The sequence below is a fragment of the Scyliorhinus canicula genome, chromosome 4 (assembly GCF_902713615.1).
Source record: "Scyliorhinus canicula chromosome 4, sScyCan1.1, whole genome shotgun sequence".
Classification (NCBI taxonomy): domain Eukaryota; kingdom Metazoa; phylum Chordata; class Chondrichthyes; order Carcharhiniformes; family Scyliorhinidae; genus Scyliorhinus; species Scyliorhinus canicula.
In genome coordinates, this window is record NC_052149.1 from 191,571,500 (window position 1) to 191,591,627 (window position 20,128).

The following is a 20,128-nucleotide window of genomic DNA, read 5'->3' on the forward strand; positions in this document are numbered from 1 at the left end:
AATGCAGTTTACAGCTTGTATGAGGTTACTATTACTTTTAAAAATCAGACCTTACGCCAAAGAATTTCATCACCTTTCATGGGCTTGCTAACATGGTTTGTTTTCATAACAAATGGAATTTAGAAAGGTGTTATAAAACTATCGACCAAAAAAAGATTTGTTTGAAAGAACAATAAACTAATTGGAAGTTTAAAAAAAAATTAATCCTACTGTGTTACTGAGATGTTCCAAGTATTTTTCTTGGGCATCAGTTTTCTTAATTTATTAGTCACCATTACTTCAGGAATATCATAGATTGAAACTTTTTCAGAAAACAAGATGTATTTCAGTGTCAGCTGGACTCCTCAAAGCTCGGCTGGTTGATTCAAATCCTACAATGCTGCATTGTGACTTCCAGTGGCGGTCATGGTGGTCGCACATTTGGCAGCTCCCGCTTGTGGCAGTGTTTTTGGGCCTTTTCCCCAATTAAGGGGTGGATGTGTTGATGGAAACAGGTGCAGGAGTGGTGGAAGAAGAGTTTATTTCACTGGTGAATGGATTCGTGGACAAGAAGTGGTTTTAGGCGAAAGCAGCTGTCGGAGAGAGAAACCTTTTCCTGAGACGCAGGAGAAGATGGCGGAGGGTAAGGGACCGGCCCTACTGTCTCAGTTGTGTATGGTGCAGCTGGCGGACTTCTTGGAACGAGAAGTTCACTCAGCAGAGGAAGGAGTCTCTGGAGGACCTGGCGCGGGCGGTGGATCCGCTAAAGGCAGAGATCGACCGGGTGAAGCTGAGGCTGGAGTCTCAAAGCCAGGCGACCCAGAAGGTGGCGGGGAGTATGAGGAGCAGCTTACTTCATTGATGGCCGAGATGGAGGTGATGCGAGATATCCAGAAGCGGCTTCAGGAGAAGGTGGAAGATCTGGAGAACCGCTGCAGGAGACGGAACCTGAGGATTGTGGGGTTCCAGAAGGCATTCAGGGAGCGGACGCCGGCTTGTCTGTAGTCAAGGTGCTGGAGACGTTGCTGGGAGAGGGGGGTCTTTGAACGGCCCCTGGAGGTGGAACGGGCGCACAGGGTGCTGATGAGGAAGCCTCAGAGTAAGGACCCGAGAGCAATGATGGTGCTGTTGCATCCGTTCCTGGATAAGGAATGGATCCAGAGGTGGGCCAGGCAGACGTGGCAATGTAGCTGGGACAGCGGCAAACTTTGAGCATACCAGAATCTGGGGCGAAGCTGACCAAGAGGAGAGCGGGCTTTAACAGAGTGAAGGCCGCCCTCTTTTATAAGGAGATGCCGTTCCGGGTGCTGTACCCGGTCCGCCTTTAGATGACCTACAATAGTCGGGAATATTCTTTTGGGACACCAGAGGAAGCGATGGAGTTTGTGAGAGACAATGGACTGGCAGGAGGAGGACATTGAACTTTGGTGGCGGTATTTGGGGGGTGGGGGGGGGGGGGGGGGGGTTGGCGTTGCCGTTTCTTTGCCCCTGGGGGGCTGTTGGGTTTGTTTGGGGGGGGGGGGGGGGGGAGAGGGTGAGTGCATTGGGCTCCATTGTCATTCTGTGGTGGTTGTGATTTTCTTTTCAATCTTTGAAAGTTGCTATTGTTGTTTGTACCAGATAGTGTTTGAGCGGGTGGTGGGGTAGGGTCAGGATGCTAGGTGCCATGGGTGGGGGCTGCAGGCTAGCTGGACCGGCTAGTTCACGGAAATGCAGTGAGGGGGTGAGCAGGTGGTTAGTTTTTATTTATACATTTGTACCCAATTCCGTTTTTTTTCCCAATTAAGGGGCAATTTAGCATGGCGAATCCACCTAGCCTGCACATCTTCGGGTTGTGGGGGCGAAACCCATGCACACACGGGGAGAATGTGCAAACTCCACACGGACAGTGACCCAGAGCCGGGATCGAACCTGGGACCTCGGCGCCGTGAGGCATCAGGGCTAACCCACTGGGCCACTGTGGGAGTTGGGATTATTGTCCTGTGGGGTGGTGGTTTTGAAATATGGTATATGGGGGGTTGATGATGGTGAACATCCGAGGGTTGGCCTGATGGGGTGCAGGATGCGGGCCAGAGGCTGACCCACGAGGGGCTATGGTTGATTGGCCCGGGGGGCAGGGGGCGTCCCCCTGACCAGGCTGATCACATGGAATGTGAGAGGGTTGAATGGGCTGGTCAAGAGGGCCCACGTGTTCACGCTTTTGAGAAGCTTAAAGTGTACGTGGCATTCTTGCAGGAGTCGAACCTTAAGATTGGGATCAAACTAGGCTCAGAAAAGGGTGGTAGGGCAGGCCTTTCATTCAGTTTGTATTTGAAGACATAGGGGGTGGAGATCTTGATAAATAAGCGGGTAGCTTTTGAAGTGGTGAGCTTAGTGGCGGGGGGGGGTTTCGTTATGGTGAGTGGGAAATTGTAAATGAAATGAAATGAAAATGAAAATCGCTTATTGTCAGTAGGCTTCAATGAAGTTACTGTGAAAAGCCCCTAGTCGCCACATTCCAGCGCCTGTCCGGGGAGGCTGGTACAGGAATCGAACCGTGCTGCTGGCCTGCTTTAAAAGCCAGCGATTTAGCTGAGTGAGCTAAACCAGCCCCTAAATTGGAGGGGATGCTGCTGGCGTTGGTGAATGTTGATGCCACGAACTGGGACGATGTAGTTTATGAGGCGGATGCTGGGGAAGATCCCAGAATTGGACTCGCACCGGGGGGAGGGGCGGGTGGTGGATTTTAACATGGTTCTTGAGCCAAAATTGGATTGGTCGAGCCCAAGGTCGGGGAGGGTATCGGCAGTGGTGAGAGAATTGAGGGGGCTGATGGAGCACTTGGGAGTGGACCCGTGGAGATTTGGGAGGCTGAGGGCGAAGGAATTTTCAATTTTCTCCCATGTACATAGGGTGTCCTCCAGGATCGACTATTTTGTGATGGACAGAACGTTGGCGGGGATGGTCAGCTCGGAGTAATCGGCAGTCGTGGTTTCAGACCACGCACCACATTGGGCGGTCTTTCAGGTGGAGGGGAAATGGTCAGCACCCACAGTGGAGGTTGGATGTGGGAGCTGAATGACACAGGTGAGGTTTCGGCCCCCATGCTATGGGAGGCACTGGTGTGTTGCGGGGGGGGGGGGGGGGGGGGGGGGGAGTTTATTTCAATACGGGAGCATAGAGACAAGACAGAGCGGGCAGAGACGGCGAGGTTAGTGGAGGAGATTCTGCAGGTGGCTAGGAGGTATTCGGAGGCAGGGTTGTTGGGGGAGCGGCAGAAAGTTCAGATGAAATTTGGACTGATATCCACAGCTAAGGCAGGTAGAGCAATTGAGGAGGGCTAAGGGTGCGGTCTATGAATGTACAGAAAAGGCGAATAGAATATTGGCACATCAATTGAGGAAGCAGGAGGCAGCGAGGGAGATTGGTAAGGTGAAGGATAGGGGGACCCGGTGGGGTGAATGGGGTGCTCGGAGACTTTTGTAGGAGATTGTATGAGTCGGAGCCCCTGGCCGGGGTGGTGGAAATTAGGCTTTTTTTGGATGGGTTGGAGTTCCCTCAGGTGGACGAGGACCTGGTGGAGGGATTGGGAGCCCCCATTGGGCTGGTGAAGGTGGCGGAAGGTTTGGGGTGATGCAAGCGGGGAAGGCCCCAGGTCCAGACAGGTGGAATTCTATAATGTTTTTGGGGGACTTGGGACGTCTTCTGGTAAGGACTTTAAATGAGGCGAGGGAGCGGGGGTACTTCTCCCCCCCCCCCCCCCCCCCCAATGTTATCGCAGGCTTTGATAACTGTAACTTTGAAGATGGATAAGGATGGGTTGGGTTTGTGGAGTGGGTCCAGCTGTTGTATCAGGCGCAGATAGCGAATGTGCAAACAAACCGGGTGAGTTCAAAGTATCAAGGGGGATGAAGCAGGGATGCCCGCTCTTTGCCTTGGTGATAGAGCCATTGGCATGGAATCAGGAGATTGTGCAGAGGGAGGAGCATAGGGTCTTGTTGTATGCGGATGATTTACTACTCTACACATTAAATCCTTTGGAAGTTGTTGGGGGGAGTATGGGCATATTGGAAGAATTTGGTCGGTTCTTGGGGGCAAAAATTGAATATTTGGGGGAGAAATGTTGTGTGCCTGGATGGGTTGTGCCATCTTTCGGATGAAATATTAAACCAAGATCCGGTCTCCTTGTCTTGTGGATGTTAACTAACCATGACACTTGTCCGGAGAGCGAAGAGGTGCCCTAACCAACATTGAATCCTCCATTCAACACACGATTTATACATCTCGTATGTGGCACTTTGCCGATGCATTCAACAAACATTATCAGCTGTACTCCAATTGTAATTGGCAAGAACTTACATCCTGCAGAAATTTGAAAGTGCTTTAATCCACCCTTCTCTGCGGGTGGCAATTTATCAAACTGGACCACAGCCATTTCAGGGTTATTCTTTACAACCAAATAGATGATTTTTGAATGGTAACATTACTATTGGAATAGATTTCCAATACGAGGATTGTAGTTACCACCTCGGTCACCAATATTTGGAAGTACATAGCTGTTGCAGGAAACAATATTTAAATTAATATTTCTTGAAATTTTCAATCACAGAAATGGAAATCACTAACACATGCAAGACTGGAGCGAATTACTGCAATTGAATGTATGCATCCAAGGCAGAACTATTCCACAGCGGAACACATATGAAACGAACATGGCAACAGGATGTGGCTACACTGATCTATGCTGGTTTCCCTTATATGCAAGCTCTGATCAGTTCCAGTGTTGCTTTCAATCCCTTCTCCAATTCGATCTAGACAGTTTAATTTTATTACTAATCGTGGAAATGAATTTAATATTCAGCTGCTCAATGAATTTTCTCATATGGCCCTTTGTTTTCTGCACTATAAATTCTATGATTCAATTAGTTCTATCCAGTCCCATTTAAAAATATTATCCAGTAATCTGCAAAATTGATCCAATACTGAGAGATCCGTTATTCTACAACAGCATTAAGCATTAACTGGTCTGGTAGCACTCATATCTGCATCCAAATATTTTGTATTTTCCTCCAGATGTTGAACATGTTTAGTGCAGGATACATTCTTAGTCTACCCCATCATTCTCACTGTAGGATTCCTTTTCTGAAACTACAGGTGAACATTAAATGACTTCACCATGATGTAATGCAGAAAACATCCTGGCTCCGTGTCTACCCTCTCCCATCCAAGCTATGCAACATGATTAACAAAGTATTGGGTGGGGGAAGGGGGGAAAAAAAGATGGTTGCATGGTGGCAATATACTGGATTAGTAATCCAAGGTCCAGGCAATATGACTATGGACAATTTAAATTCAATTAATAAATCAGGAATATAGATAGTATCTAATAGTGGCCACGGTCTGGTCTACCGTCCTTATTTGATTTGTCTTGCATGAGACTTCTGGCCCACAACACTGGTTGACTCAACTGCCCACTAAAATGGCCTAGCAAGTCCACAGTTCAAGGCAAAGAACAGTTATAGAGCAATGCACACAATCATATGAAGTAGCATGCCATTTTGGATGTTTATTCAACTCTGTTCTACTGTCAACTCATTTTAGATTTTTCCAATGTTGAAAACTTTTAAACAAAAACCCTATAGGTTGGCCTCATGCTCTTTAATATATTCCTGTTCATCGACAGCCTTGAACTGCAGTATTGATACAAATTACAGCACACAAAAAAACCTACAAATTCCTTCTGGCTGAGAATTAAAATATGGCTGTCAGAATGAAACAAGAGTTCATTGTAGTTTTGTATTAACAGTCTCCCACTGTGGTTAACAACTGGCCAACATAAAAATGTGAAATAACCACATGGGTCCCTTTCTAACATAGAACAGAAAACCAGAAATGGGCACTTTATTCTATTTAATTTTGCACTTCTAGTCTGGATAAGAAATTAAAATATTAAATTCTAATCTAATTTTGCACTTTGTTTTGATTATTGGAATTTTCACTGACAGCATCAGAACAAATAGCTATGGCACAAGTTCAGACCTGCGGGTTCATTTTTGTAGACAAGTGCTCATTTTAAAAAAGATTACCAGCTAATACCTCACAGTACACCCATTAAAATTAAATAGGTATGCAAAAGTACTAACTCAAAATTGAATGCCTTTGATTTTCTTTAATTTACATACAAAATCAGAAGTAAACTGAAATCCGAATACAAATAAAATTCATGCAACACAAAATACACAAAAGGAACCTTTATTTCAGGAACTTGGACTGCTTCAATAAAAAGTTACTGATGCAAATCCAGTAATTTTATGTAAAATACAAACTTACATAATACATTATCAGCATCCATTAGGTACCAAAAAGTACAGTAAAAACCACTTCCATCACAGGAAATGTACGACACAAAAGACGGACTACAAAATAAAAAGTTGGAAAGTGACAGGCTTCCCTAAAACAATCTTCTGTACATTTGGGGAGTCATCCAGAGTGGAAACAGTTCAGAGAGATTAGTCCCGAAGTGCAACACAGCTGCAGTTAGAGGACTTGTGTATGTTTTTGCCAAGCTTGATGACCTAACAAAAAAAAAAGTGAAAAAAATTACTAGCCTTCTCACAAAACCACTACAGCATCTCCCCACTCAAAAGCCATGGAAGTACTATAATCGGACAACAGATGAGTAGTCTTTCCAATTTATTACACAGCAGAAATTAACAGCACTGTAAACGAGAAATGGCACACAGAATCTGCAATACCATTACTTTTTAAAACCAGTTTGGAAGGTATCATAACACGTGTGCCAAAGCAAATCATCTTGTGCACAATGTGGCGATTAGTGCAGAGTGCTCTAGGTCTATAATCATACAACGCAAGAAAAATGTATTTAAATATGTGAACACAATTTTAGAAATCTTAGTTCTTGCCAACTTCTTCAGGCCATGGCCTTACTTCCAAATGGATGTTATTCTGACAAAAATGCAATTCATCTTGGAATTCACAATTTTAAAAAACCCAATCCTGAATACGCTGACATGATGAGCTCATCTTAAGACATCTGCAAAACAGTACATGTCCCCATCAGCATCTTGGGTTTTGAGCTCAATGGGAAGCGAAAAAAATTGAAGGGAGTGTTTAAAATCAACATTGGCAAACAAACTTCGTCCAAATATTTTAGCAGTGCTATTTACATTTCTGTACTTGCAATCTGATGAAATTTGCTTGCTTCTGAATGAAAGTTGATGACCCACAACAATGCTTGTTCTTCAGAATTCAATTTCTGTTTTAAATTTTGGATTGCCAAACAGCAAAGCATGAAGTTTATTTACTGTTAAACCTTCATGCGACATTCTCCAGATTTAAAAAAAGAGAATGTGGGGGGCCCTTCATCCAGTTAGCAAAAGTTTTAAACCCCAATTGTACAGAACAGATAGGAATGTTTATTAAAATCCCAGGCTTCTTTTTTTAAAAATCTAGAGTACCCAATTATTTTTTTTCCAATTGAGGGGCAATTTAGCATGGCCAATTCACCTACCCTGCACATCTTTTTGGGTTGTGGGGTGAGGCCCAGGGAGACAGAGTAAAATCCAGTCACCCGGGGCCAGGATCAAACCTGGGTCTTCGGCACCATGAGTCATCAGTGCTAACCACTGTGCCACCATGCTGCCCAGCAAGCTCACATTTCTATCTAGAATCTGCCATGAGATAGCATAATTGTCTGAAAATTGGGTTCAAATTCAATGCACATTAATTCAATTTACAAACACAGCAATAAAAATGTGCTGTTTACTAGCTAAAAGAAAGGCCATCACAAAACAAAACATTAATATTCGCAAATGCTTTGGGCAGTTTAAGCAAGCCACCACTCGCAATTTAATACTAGCTGGACCATGAAACACAAATGCTGAGACAGCAATTATTTCACATCATCCTGAAATCAGCTTTATCAAATACAGAGTAAAGCAAAAGGTTAATTGTGGTCTATTAAGTATGGTTAGAATTGACAAAATATACTGTGATGCAGCTTATTGCCGGTTTGCACAACCACTGTCAAATCAGTTATTGCCTAGCTTACAGCAGCCATGATTTATACTCCCAACATAACTGAACATTTCAACTAACTTCTACATGTAATCCTACCATTCCCCAGTATGTTCTGTAGAGGCACCAAGTGTATTTTGAGGCATTCTAAACACTATGGAATACCAATGAGTCTTTTCTCACTCCACTTGCCCAATTTCAGACAACAGTCAGCAATTTTTCATTTTTAATAAATGCACCAGGAAGAGAATACTGCCCTAAGTTGGATCTCACCACTCATTTTAGTTATATGAAGGATAACAACTTTCAACACTAATCTCAAGACATTCCTTTACCGAGATTGACATACCTGCATTCACATTCCATTTTAATATGGTTTGTAACCACCTTGGTGAGCTGCCCCACGTCTTGGTGCTTTCCCATAGTTACCATTACTCTGATCTGGATGAAAACAAGCTTATAGTTAAAATTGCTGCTTTCTAAAGTATGATACACAAAATGCAGTCTTTCCACTGAAACGAGACCAGTAACAAAATTGAGGCCACTTCCAGAATGTCACTTGTGACTAAATCTAGTTAGTTCTAGAGTGAATAATTAACTTAATGGCTGAAAATGGCCATTGTAAAATGTCAAATATCTAAAACATTAAAACTGCATCATATTTTCAATGCCCAAGCCTCGCTTCAGTACAGCAATGAATGTACTTACTGTAGTCATATCCTTGACCATATCCACCATAATAACCACTATTGTAGTTATAGCCAGTATAATCATAGCCTCCATATGCACCATAGCCACTTTGCCCGCTGTAACCATAACTGCTGCCATAGCTTGGATTCCAGTAATTATTGCTGTATCCTTGACTCCAGTTCTGACTTTGACCTTAAATTTAGCAAGACATACAGGTAAGCACTAAAAGAATTATTCCACAAATTAGTATTTTCCCCCTCACTTTTAGAATTGTAAACATGCAACTCACCAGTTCCACGGCCACCACCTCTACCCCGTCCTGTCAAGCTCCCTCTGCCTCCCCACTGCTGTTGCTGTTGGTAAACTTCTTTAGGCTGAGCCACTTTAATTTCACACTGTATAACAAAAAAAATACACGTCAGCATACAAAATTCCACACATCTTTCTTCAAGAAACCATGTTGCCTCTGTCCACTACCTTGCTACTTCCAACATCGTGGTACTTCTTCTCCAAAATCTTTTTCACCGGCTCTTCTTCTTTAAAAGAGATGAAACAAAATCCTCTTCTTTTGTTGGTCTTGCTATCCATTGGAAGTTCAATTGATTCCACCTAAATAGAAATCCCATCACACTTACATGAGGACAAAGCTGGTGTTTCAATAAACCCATCTGAACATAACTCCACAAATGTAATGGGTGGGGGGGGGGGAAAGAGAGAAATCTACTTGTATATAACTGGTACATTGTCAGCAATTCATATCACCACAATAGCTTCTGCACAGACACAAGCCTTTGAGTGGTTAGCACTGCTGCCTCAGCACCAGGGACCCAGGTTCTATTCTGGCATCGGGTGACTGTCTTGTGTGGAGTTTGCACATTCTCCCAGTGCATGTGGGTTTCCTCCCAGTCAAAAGATGTGATGAAGCGGCTAGGTCATTCCAAATTTCCCCTTATTGTCCAATGGTTAGGGCTGGTAACTGGGATAGGATGGGACCACTGGACTAGGTAGGGTTCTTTTCAGAGGACCAGTGTAGACCCGATGGGCTGAATGGCCTCCCTCTACACTGTAGGGATTTTATGATTCAAAATGGCCATTGCAGTGACCTGTCCAGCTTCAGTGTTCCTTGACAACAGGGAACTTTGCTTCTTAGATTAGTCAACTGCTGCCTACCAAGTGCCTAATTCATTGCAGTGCTTCAATACTTGCTACAACGTTGGAACATAGAACAGTACAGCACAGAACAGGCCCTTCGGCCCTCAATGTTGTGCCGAGCCATGATCACCCGACTCAAACCCACGTATCCACCCTATACCCATAACCCAACAACCCCCCTTCACCTTACTTTTATTAGGACACTACGGGCAATTTAGCATGGCTAATCCACCTAACCCGCACATCTTTGGACTGTGGGAGGAAACCGGAGCACCCGGAGGAAACCCACGCACACAGGGGGAGGAGGTGCAGACTCCACACAGACAGTGACCCAGCCGGGAATCGAACCTGGGACCCTGGAGCTGTGAAGCATTTATGCTAACCACCATGCTACCCTGCTGCCCTCGTTAAAGCATCCCAGGTCATAGTTACGTATTGCCCGCGTAACGAGCTCGGCACCAACGGTTAACCTCCACGGATCAAGGGAAATTTACAACCCCAAGATTTGCCTGTCACGTGGGGCTTTACAGCCATGCTCATCACAACTCACTAAACTGGAGCCATGCGGACTCAAGTTGTCGGCAATGAGTCATCCTTTAATACCTGTTCAGCAAATACTAACCTCACCAAAGGTTCCAAAGTACTCTCTGATCTTATCTTCTGGAGTATCTGGATGAAGACCTCCGACAAAGATTTTCTTTACAGGTTCTTTCTTCATGGCCATTGCTCTTTTAGGATCCACTACTCTACCATCTAACTTGTGTTCCTTTTGTTCCAGTACCTACAAAAAAAAGGCAAATATAACAGGGAAGAGTCAATGTAGAACTGCATATGAAGTGAAAAGAAAATCGCTCGTCACAAATGAAGTTACTGTGAAAAGCCCCTAGTCGCCACATGTTCGGGGAGGCTGGTACGGGAATTGAACCTGCGCTGCTCGCCTGCCTTGGTCTGCTTTAAAAGCCAGCTATTTAGCCCACTGTGCTAAACCAGCCCCTGTTTAATTTCATACATTTAAAGTACCCAATCAAGGGGAAATTTAACAAGGTCAATTCAACTACACTGCACTTTGCCCCTTAATTGGAAAAAAAGTAATTAAGCACACTAAAATTCATTTTTTTAAAGTTTAATGATGATATTTAAAGAAGATTGGGCAGGATTAACTCCACAAATTCAATTATAACCGCCAGTCATTGGCTTTGAGGTGTTTCATGAGATACAGCCTTCCAGGATTAACGGGTGCTAAATCTAGTGGGGGTGATTTGTGCAAATCCAATGGCTGTGGCTATTTACCTGGGGTCCAGGTACATAAACAAGAAAGTAATAGAATGTTGCTAATTATGTCTAGAATGGGAGACGGCTAAATCACACAAGAAGGTTACACAAAATAGCATTCTATCCTCTAATTTATATTTTCTCAATTAAGGGGCAATTTAGCGTGGCCAATCCACCTATCCCGCAGCACCGTAGCATAGTGGTTAGCATAGTTGCTTCACAGCTCCAGGGTCCCAGGTTCGATTCCCAGCTTGGGTCACTGTGGAGTCTGCACGTTCTTCCCGTGTGTGCAGGAGGTTCCTCCAGGTGCTCCGGTTTTCTCCCACAGTCCAAAGATGTGCGGGTTAGATGGATTGGCCATGCTAAATTGCTCTTGTTGTCCAAAAAAGAAAGTAAATTGGGATAACTGGGTTTTTTTTTTTTTTTTTTATATATATAAATTTAGAGTATCCAATTATTTTTTCCAATTAAGGGGCAATTTATCGTGGCCAATTCACCTAACCTGCACATCTTTGGGTTGTGGGGGCGAAACCCACGCAGACACGGGGAGAATGTGCAAACTCCACACGGACAGTGACCCAGGGCCGGGATTCGAACCCGGGTCCTCAGCGCCGTAGGCAGCAATGCTAACCACTGTGCCACCGTGCTGCCCTGGGATAACTGGGTTAAGGGGATGGGGTGGAGAAGGCGTGTGCTTGAGTGGGGTGCTCTTTCCAAAAGCCGGTGCAAACGCGATGGGCCGAATGGCCTCCTTCTGCACTGCAAATTCTATGAATCAGTTTGTGCTGTGGGGGTGAGACCCACACAGAGGGGCAAATGTGCAAACTCCACACGGTCGCTGACCCAGGGCCGGGATTGAACCCAGGTCCTCGGCGCCGTGATGCAACAGTGCCACCCTCTAGCCTCTGGAATTTAGATATCTGCGGGGTGATTTGACAAAAATGTTATATTGGTTCCCTGTATCAAGGCAGCCTGCAGGCCAGTTATTCCATTACAGACTATTCGCTCATGTTCCAACTTCTAAATGAGACTATTCACTCAAACACTACACTTCAAGACCTGTTCCATGCTCACCAAAATAAACATTAGCTCCTGCTAAACAAAGTCTAGGTTTTAAAATTCTTGTTATCAAATTCTATGGCTGCCCCTCCAACTCCAATGCCTCCAGTTCCAAACCCCAAAATATCTGTAATCCTCCAATTCCGAGCATCCCCAATTTTGAGATCAGTCACTTGCCTTCCACTGACAGGCTCCTAAGCTAGTATTTCCCCATTAAAGATGCTCCTGAAAACCTACCCCATTGACCAGGTCGAACTCCTTTCATGGCTCAAATACCTTTGGACATGTTATACGAAAGGTGATGCATAAATACAAGTGATTACACTTTATGCTGTTAATCATTCTCTTATGCTCTGCATCCAAGCCTGTAAAACTGAAGCCCAAGATACCAAATGTTAGAACTTCAAAAATCAAGTTTTAAAAGTTTGATCTTTGCATTACAATTGGGCATCAAGAGATGCAGAATGAAGTAGATGGTTCTATCTGAGCCATCTACTGGTCTCATTAAAGTGCTGTGCGATATTAAAGCTTCTGGAGATTTGAACACGACTAATCGGACATTGTGACACAGCATCCTATTTCTTTAGTGCCATCTTACACTGACGCAACTATTCAACAGTTTCACTTTGGAAACTTCTATCCCGAGATCGGCCCACATCTCGAGACAAGTTACAAAACTCGACCGTCCTCCCAACACCTCCCCCCAAACCCTCCTGCAATTGCCAATTTGCCGCACAAAATTTTACTTTTCGAAAATTTAGCACTGCACACCGCCCTCTGCGAAAGTGCTCGGTTAGACCGAGTAAACGAGAGTTACCGACGAAACCCGTTCTCAGCCTTACTCTGTCGGCGCACGATGAATCTTTGAAGAGGATAAATCCAAAACCTCTCGACCTTCCGGTTGCAGGATCCATCTTAATCGTACAATCCACAACGTCGCCAAATTTGGAAAAATAATCCTTCAGGTCCTTTTTACTTGTATCCCAGCTCAAGCCCCCGACGAACATTTTCCTGTTGAAAGCAGAGCGAGAGAGAAAGGAGAGGAGAGGGGGGTAAAAAGGCGACCTTTTGTTATATCCAGTCCCCCCCTCCCCCCCTCCAGCCCGGGGAAGCACATGGCGCCAAGAGCAGTGTGAACAAAGAGAGGGCGGCCGGCAGCTGGGCCCCAATTCCTCACCCCGCCGCCAGCTCAACACACACAAATAGAAGGTGCAGGGTTCAGACCGCGGCGGACAGCGAGCTAGAAACAAAAAAAATAAAATCCCGATCGGGGCGAGTGGGAACACTCGCTCCCCCCCCCCCCGGAGACTCGGAAAGCGAGCTGCATTCCAGGGGCGGGAAGATAACCCAGCCCGGGCCTACTGGGGGGGGGGGGGGGGGCTGCCGCATGGCCTCGGCCTTCTTACCCCGCGTCTTCCTCATTCTTGCTGGCGTTGATTTTCGAGCCCTCGCTGTCGGCTCCGGCCTGAGGCTGGGCGCCATCAGCCGCCGTTCCCTGGCCGCCGGCCGCCTGGCCCTCTTCCTCCTCGAAGTGGCCGTTCTCCGATCCTTCCACGTACTGCTGCCCAGCGTCCGCCATTTTGAGTCTCGGATTAAAAATGCAAGAGGATTTTTTTTTGTAAGTTATAAAAGTGCCACCGCCCCCCTCCTCCTCCCACCGTGTGTGTCCCCGCTGAGCAGGGCTGAGTCTTCCAGGCAGCCGGGCTTCTACTTCTGGATTCCGCGCACCAGCGGCATGTGGCCTTTTATAAAGGAGCCGGCGCGGCACCGCGCAACAAGCGCTCCTCCCATTGGCGGCAGCTCAGTATCGGGCCCTCCCATTGGCTAATAGACGCTGCCCCTCCCTCCCCCAGACAAGATTACTGGGTAAAGTTTTTCTCTGTTGCAATTGGATTTTTAAAAATCGAATAAATATCGCAGAATTGCATGTTCACACAAGCATATGCACTTTTACTGTATGCAAGACTGCCTCGGTCTTTAGGAGGATTTGAAGACATCAGAGTGCAGGAGAGACGAGGCTAACTTGAGGAACTTTACATTTAAATAGATGGATTGGAGAGGCTGGGCTGTCCCTAAAGAGAAGGTTGGAGGGAGATTTCAAAATCACTCGAGTGACCGGGACAGAATAAGAACCAGAGGACACCAGTTTAAACAGATTTGCAAAAGAAGCATTCGTTACATGGGGTGGGGGGGGGGGGGGGGTCTTTAAGCAATTATCTTGGATGTGCTGCTCAAGACTGACAGAGAAATTCAGTCAGGTTGAGAGCCATTTCCTCAGACCCTCACTACATTTCAGGCTGAGCCTCACTTCTACCTTGCACCCTGCCTGGGAATGGGTGGCTTTCCAGCAAAAACGAACCCCACAGCACTCCCCACCTGCACCACTTCTGTCGCAGATGCGCTGCAGAGACCCAATACAATTCCCAACCTCCAGAGAGAGACAGGTTCAACCCAACTCTGGGGTTCACAGAAAAGAATGAGATGAAATAGTGTTACTGATTTGACAGTTGCAGCACACGATCAGTAGTCCCCGTGGACCACATCGAATGTCTCCTGATTGGATCAGCCGTTTTCTTCGGCGTTTTAGCATAAACCTTCCATTCGACAACAACAGCCATCTAATAATGAGTGCCCTGTAAACGGCTGGCTGCAGCCAGTGCCCCAAACAAAAGTTATGGCTGCCTCCCAACCCCATCTGCTCATTCACTGTATATCCATTAATATTTTGCATATCTTAATCTCCCGGATTGCTAAGGGTCCTCCCTGATGATTCCCTTATTTCCCCTTTCTAGATTTTTTCCTGTTATCATTTTGATCCATGGATGCATAATAGGCATCTATCTTTAAGTCAAGCAGCAGAGAGAATCAAATAGTTGCGACAGTGCTAGTCTTCGAGCAACAAAATTCAGGCTGTGTGGCACCCAAGATTCGGGGTGGGACTTGGTTCGATTGGTTGGCTGGTGGCCAATAATTGGACAAAATATCATATTCGTCCCAGTAACAGGTGGTAATTAAGTCATACTGGAGTGGGATGATTTCCAGAGACTCAAGGAAAGCAGAGTTGAGACTTGGAAACCCAGGGGAATGGAACTGCTTTCCTCTCTCTCTCTGCAGGGGCAGCACGGTAGCATGGTGGTTAGCATAAATGCTTCACAGCTCCAGGGTCCCAGGTTCGGTTCCCGGCTGGGTCACTGTCTGTGCGGAGTCTGCACGTCCTCCCCGTGTTTGCGTGGGTTTCCTCCGAGTGCTCCGGTTTCCTCCCACAGTCCAAAGATGTACGGGTTAGGTGGATTGGCCATGCTAAATTGCCCTTAGTGTCCTAAAAAGTAAGGTTAAGGGGGGTTGTTGGGTTACGGGTATAGGGTGGATACGTGGGTTTGAGTAGGGTGATCATTGCTCGGCACAACATCGAGGGCCGAAGGTTCTGTGCTGTACTGTTCTATGTTCTAAACACTATGGGCTGGTTTAGCACAGTGGGCTAAGACAGCTGGCTTGTAATGCAGAACAACAGCAGCAACGCAAGTTCAATTCCCGTTCCAGCCTCCCTGAACAGGCGCCGGAATGTGGCGACTAGGGGCTTTTCACAGTAACTTCATTGAAGCCTTCTTGTGACTATAAGTGATTATTATTATTATGAGATGCTGTACTTGTGAGCCTACAGAGAATCAAAATGAACAAATCTTCAGTGAAAACCATTACAGACTGAAAACAAATCTCAAACTGAAAGCCTTGAAGTAAATTGTACTTAGAAACAACCTATATGGAACTTCCGGTGTGCATCATGCAGTGAGTGTGCACACACAGGCAGCTCCTGCCTAAGGTTGCAGAAAAGAGCTCTTTTTTGGGCAGCACGGGTTGGAATTTCGATGAAAAGGCGTGGGTGAAGGTTCAAGGAGTATTTTCCCCCAGGAATAGGATGTTTCTTGGTTATCAGACCCTCAGAAACAGTGCAAGATTTGTCTGAACAGCAGCAAACGAAAGCCTCTGCAAGCATACAAGCGGGGGAAGGGCCAGTTTATAGGTCTCAAGCTGACCTGAGGGCCTTTATGAAAGCTGAATTCTAGCAGCAGAAGGAAGAACTGTGAAGAGATCTCACCAAGGCCATTGAAGAAGCGGAGACGGACTTCCAGTAGCGGTGATGCGGAGCTAAGCCGCACGTTCAGTGGCTCCCACTATTTTCGGACTTTGGGGCTCTTTTAAGGGCTCGTAGTGGTGCTGTTTGGACTTTTCCCCGTGTGGGAACACTCCTTCTCAGATTCTCTACCGGTGGATGGCCTGGACTAGGAGTGGAGCGGTCAGAAAATCGGCTTTGTAGTTGCGGCTAAGCCGGCTACTTAAGGACTTTTAGGCCGATTTGAGGGCCTCAAACGGCGCTGTCTCGACGAATCCCGATGGGGGAAGGTGTCTAGAGGAGCATTCCCCATAATTTATGGTGCTCACCCGGAGTGGGGCAAAGGAAAAAGCTGCAGCAGCTCCCCAAGAAAATCGGGGGAAGAAGGACAAAATGGCGGCCGGCGGAACACCCGAGGACTGGTGGAAGTGGGCGCAGGAGCAGCAGGCCTCTCTTCTGCGCTGTTTTGTGGAGCTGAAGGCTGAGTTGCTGGACTCCCTGAATGCGACTACCAACAAGCTGCTTGGGGCTCAGGCGACTCAGGAGGTGTCCATTCGGGAGTTGCAGCAGCAGGCCGCTGAGCGGGAGGAGGAGGCCGTGGTCCTCATGGGGAAAGTGGAGTTGCACGAGGCACTTCACAAAAAGTGGCAAGACTGCTTGGAGGAGCTGGACGTTCGCACGAGGCGAAAGAATTTGAGGATCCTGGGCCTGGCGGAGGGGCTGGAAGGGTCGGATCTCCCGTCGTACGTGACCACGATGTTGAGTTCGTTGATGGGAGCGGGGTCCTTCCATATGCCCCTGGAGCTTGAGGTAGCTCACAGAGTGCTGGCCAGGAGGCCTAAGGCAAATGAACCCCCGCGGGCGGTGCTGGTGCGGTTCCATCGATTTAGTGACCGGGAGTGTGTGCTGCGCTGGGCCAAGAAAGAGAGGAGCAGCAAGTGGGAGAATTCGGTAGTGCGAATCTACCAGGACTGGAGTGCGGAGGTGGCAAAGCGGCGGGCCGGGTTCAACCGGACGAAGGCGGTGCTGCATGCCAAGCAGGTCAGATTTGGAATGCTGCAGCCTGCGCATCTGTGGTTGACATATAAGGACCGGCACCACTACTTCGAGTCCCCGGAGGAGGCGTGGACCTTTGTACAGGCGGAGAAGCTGGACTCGAACTAGGGTCTGGGGACACACTATGGCCGTTGCTGTTTTTGCTGTTGCTGTTCTTCAATTTTGACAAGTGTTTTTTTTATGCTGGTTTTCTTTTTGCTCTGTTTCCGGGTGGGTTTGTCTGTTGGGTATGGGGTATGTGGGGAACGTTGGGGGCATGTGCTTTATATGTTCTCTTCTGTACGGGGCTGGGGGTTGGGGTGAAACTGGAATTTGAGGAGCTGCGTCAGAAGGGTGGGGTGTGGCAGTGTGAAAGCACGGGCTTTCCTCTGGTTGTCCGCGCTGCGGGGCAGGGGGGGCGGAGCTGGAGGTGGGGGCGTGGCCTCTACTGGTTTTCTTTCCCGCGCTGAAGCGGTGCCAAGGAGGTGTGGCAAGAGGGGGATGACCCCATGCCGGGAGGAGATGGGTTTTGGCAGGAGCTGCCGGGTCAGCAGAAGTCAGCTGACTCACGGAAGTACCATGGAGGGTGCGTCGCGGCTAGGAGGGGTCCTAGCCTGGGGGGGTGGGGGTAGATACCGGGTTAGAACATAGAACAGTACAGCACAGAACAGGCCCTTCGGCCCTCAATGTTGTGCCGAGCCATGATCACCCTACTCAAACCCACGTATCCACCCTGTACCCGTAACCCAACAACCCCCCCCCTTAAACTTAATTTAATTAGGACACTACGGGCAATTTAGCATGGCCAATCCACCTAACCCGCACATCTTTGGACTGTGGGAGGAAACCGGAGCACCCGGAGGAAACCCACGCACACAGGGGGAGGACGTGCAGACTCCACACAGACAGTGACCCAACCGGGAATCGAACCTGGGACCCTGGAGCTGTGAAGCATTTATGCTAACCACCATGCTACCCTGCTGCTGCTGGAATGGCCAGGAAGGAGCTGGCGTGGGCCGGAGGGGTAGAGGAGAGGCGTTATCGCCAAGGGGGACGGGTCAGGCGGGGCGAGCTGGCCTGGGGCGAGCAGTCGATAAGCTATGGCTAGCTGGCGTGGGAGAGGGGCAGGTTGCCCTCTGATCCGGCTGATTACCTGGAACGTGAGGGGGCTGAATGGGCCGGTTAAGAGAACTAGGGTAATTTCTCATCTGAAGGGGCTGAAGGCGGACGTGGCTATGCTCCAGGAGACCCACTTGAAGGTGGCGGACCAGGTTCGTCTGAGGAAGGGGTGGGTGGGGCAGGTTTTTCACTCAGGATTGGACGCGAAGAACCGAGGGGTGGCGATTCTGGTGGGGAAGAGGGTGGCGTTCGAGGCGGCTGAGGTGGTGTCGGACAAGGAGGGCAGATATATTTTGGTGAAGGGTAGGCTGCAGGGAGAGAAGGTGGTGCTGGTTAATGTATATGCCCCGAGTTGGGATGATGCCGGCTTCATGAGGCGCTTGCAGGGCCGGCCCAAGGTACCGGCAACTCGGGCAGTCGTCCGGGGCGCCATGTGCTAGGGGGCGCCAGAGACTCGGGTCCCGCGCATGCGCAGTTGGGCCGGTGCCAACCAGCGCATGCGCGGTGGCCGCCCTCCCCCAGGGCGGCCCCTTCCGCCCCCCCCTCCGTCCGTCACCCCCCCCCCTCCATCCGTCGCCCCCCCCCTCCATCCGCCCCCCCCCCCCCCCCCCCCCCCCCCCGGCCCCGCCCCACCTCGGGCCCGGACCCGCGCCTGCCCCCCCCTCGGGCCCGGGCCCGCCCCCCCCTCTCGGCCCCCTCCCCGCCCCACCCCCCCCCCGGCCCCCTCCCCCCGTCCCTCGGCCCCGCCCCCCCTCCCCCCCGACGGGCGCCGAAGTTCAGCTTGCCCGGGACGCCAGCAACCCTAGGGCCGGCGCTGGGCGCTTGTTGGGCCGCATTCCGGACCTGGAGGCAGGGAGCCTGATCATGGGGGGAGACTTTAACACAGTGCTGGATCCCCCACTGGACCGGTCCAGTTCAAGGACAGGTAGGAGACCGGCGGCGGCCAAAGTACTGAGGGGGTTTATGGACCAGATGGGAGGGGTGGATCCCTGGAGGTTTGGGAGGCCGAGAGCGCGGGAGTATTCCTTTTTCTCCCATGTCCATAGGGTCTATTCCCGAATAGATTTTTTCATCCTGAGCAGGGGATTGATCCCGAAGGTGCAGGATGCAGAGTATTCGGCCATAGCGATTTCAGACCATGCTCCGCACTGGGTTGATCTGGAGATGGGGGAGGCACGGGACCAGCGCCCGCTCTGGCGCCTGGATGTGGGGCTGCTGGCTGATGAGGAGGTGTGTAGGAGGGTCCGGGGAAGTATTGAGGGGTATCTTGATACCAACGACACGGGGGAGGTCCGGGTGGGGATGGTCTGGGAGGCTCTGAAAGCAGTGATCCGGGGGGAGCTGATCTCCATCCGGGCCCATAGGGAAAGGAGGGAGAGGAAGGAGAGGGAGAGACTGGTGGGGGAGCTCCTGGATGTGGACAGGAGATACGCGGAGGCACCGGAGGAGGGGTTGCTGGGGGAACGGCGTAGTTTGCAGGCCAAATTTGACTTGTTGACCACCGGAAAGGCGGAGACACAGTGGAGGAGGGCGCAGGGTGCGGTATATGAGTATGGGGAGAAGGCGAGCAGGATGTTGGTGCATCAGCTCCGCAGGCGAGATGCGGCTAGGGAAATTGGAGTGACGGATAGGGGTGGGAATGTAGTGCAGAAGGGGACAGAAGTAAATGGGGTCTTTAGGGACTTCTACGAGGAA

At 48.7% G+C, this 20,128-nt stretch overlaps 2 protein-coding genes across 6 annotated transcripts in view; one reads left to right on the forward strand and one right to left on the reverse strand.

Annotated features, from left to right (window-relative positions):
• The window catches only part of phykpl (5-phosphohydroxy-L-lysine phospho-lyase), a 116,304-nt gene extending 109,922 nt beyond the window's left edge, over positions 1–6,382 (forward strand). For all 3 annotated transcript variants that reach the window (XM_038795756.1, XM_038795755.1, XM_038795757.1), the window contains exon 12: positions 4,568–6,382. In XM_038795756.1, coding sequence (XP_038651684.1) covers positions 4,568–4,617 — 50 coding nt within the window. In that variant the 3' untranslated portion in view covers positions 4,618–6,382. The remainder of the gene's footprint in view (positions 1–4,567) is intronic.
• hnrnpaba (heterogeneous nuclear ribonucleoprotein A/Ba) lies at positions 6,195–13,911 on the reverse strand. Of its 3 annotated transcripts, XM_038795759.1 has the most exons (8): positions 13,575–13,905; positions 13,011–13,179; positions 10,460–10,618; positions 9,163–9,294; positions 8,975–9,080; positions 8,704–8,877; positions 8,345–8,436; positions 6,195–6,533 (listed from the first exon to the last, which is right to left on the reverse strand). In XM_038795759.1, exons 1-7 carry the CDS (start codon positions 13,745–13,747, stop codon positions 8,363–8,365), a joined length of 987 nt encoding a protein of 328 aa, XP_038651687.1. In that variant the 5' UTR covers positions 13,748–13,905; the 3' UTR covers positions 6,195–6,533; positions 8,345–8,362. The 3 variants fall into 3 exon arrangements, with proteins under 3 accessions (XP_038651687.1, XP_038651688.1, XP_038651689.1); XM_038795760.1 differs by lacking the exon at positions 8,345–8,436 and having other exon boundaries at positions 13,575–13,909; XM_038795761.1 differs by lacking the exons at positions 8,345–8,436; positions 8,704–8,877 and having other exon boundaries at positions 13,575–13,911.
• Positions 13,912–20,128: the final 6,217 nt, after the last annotated feature.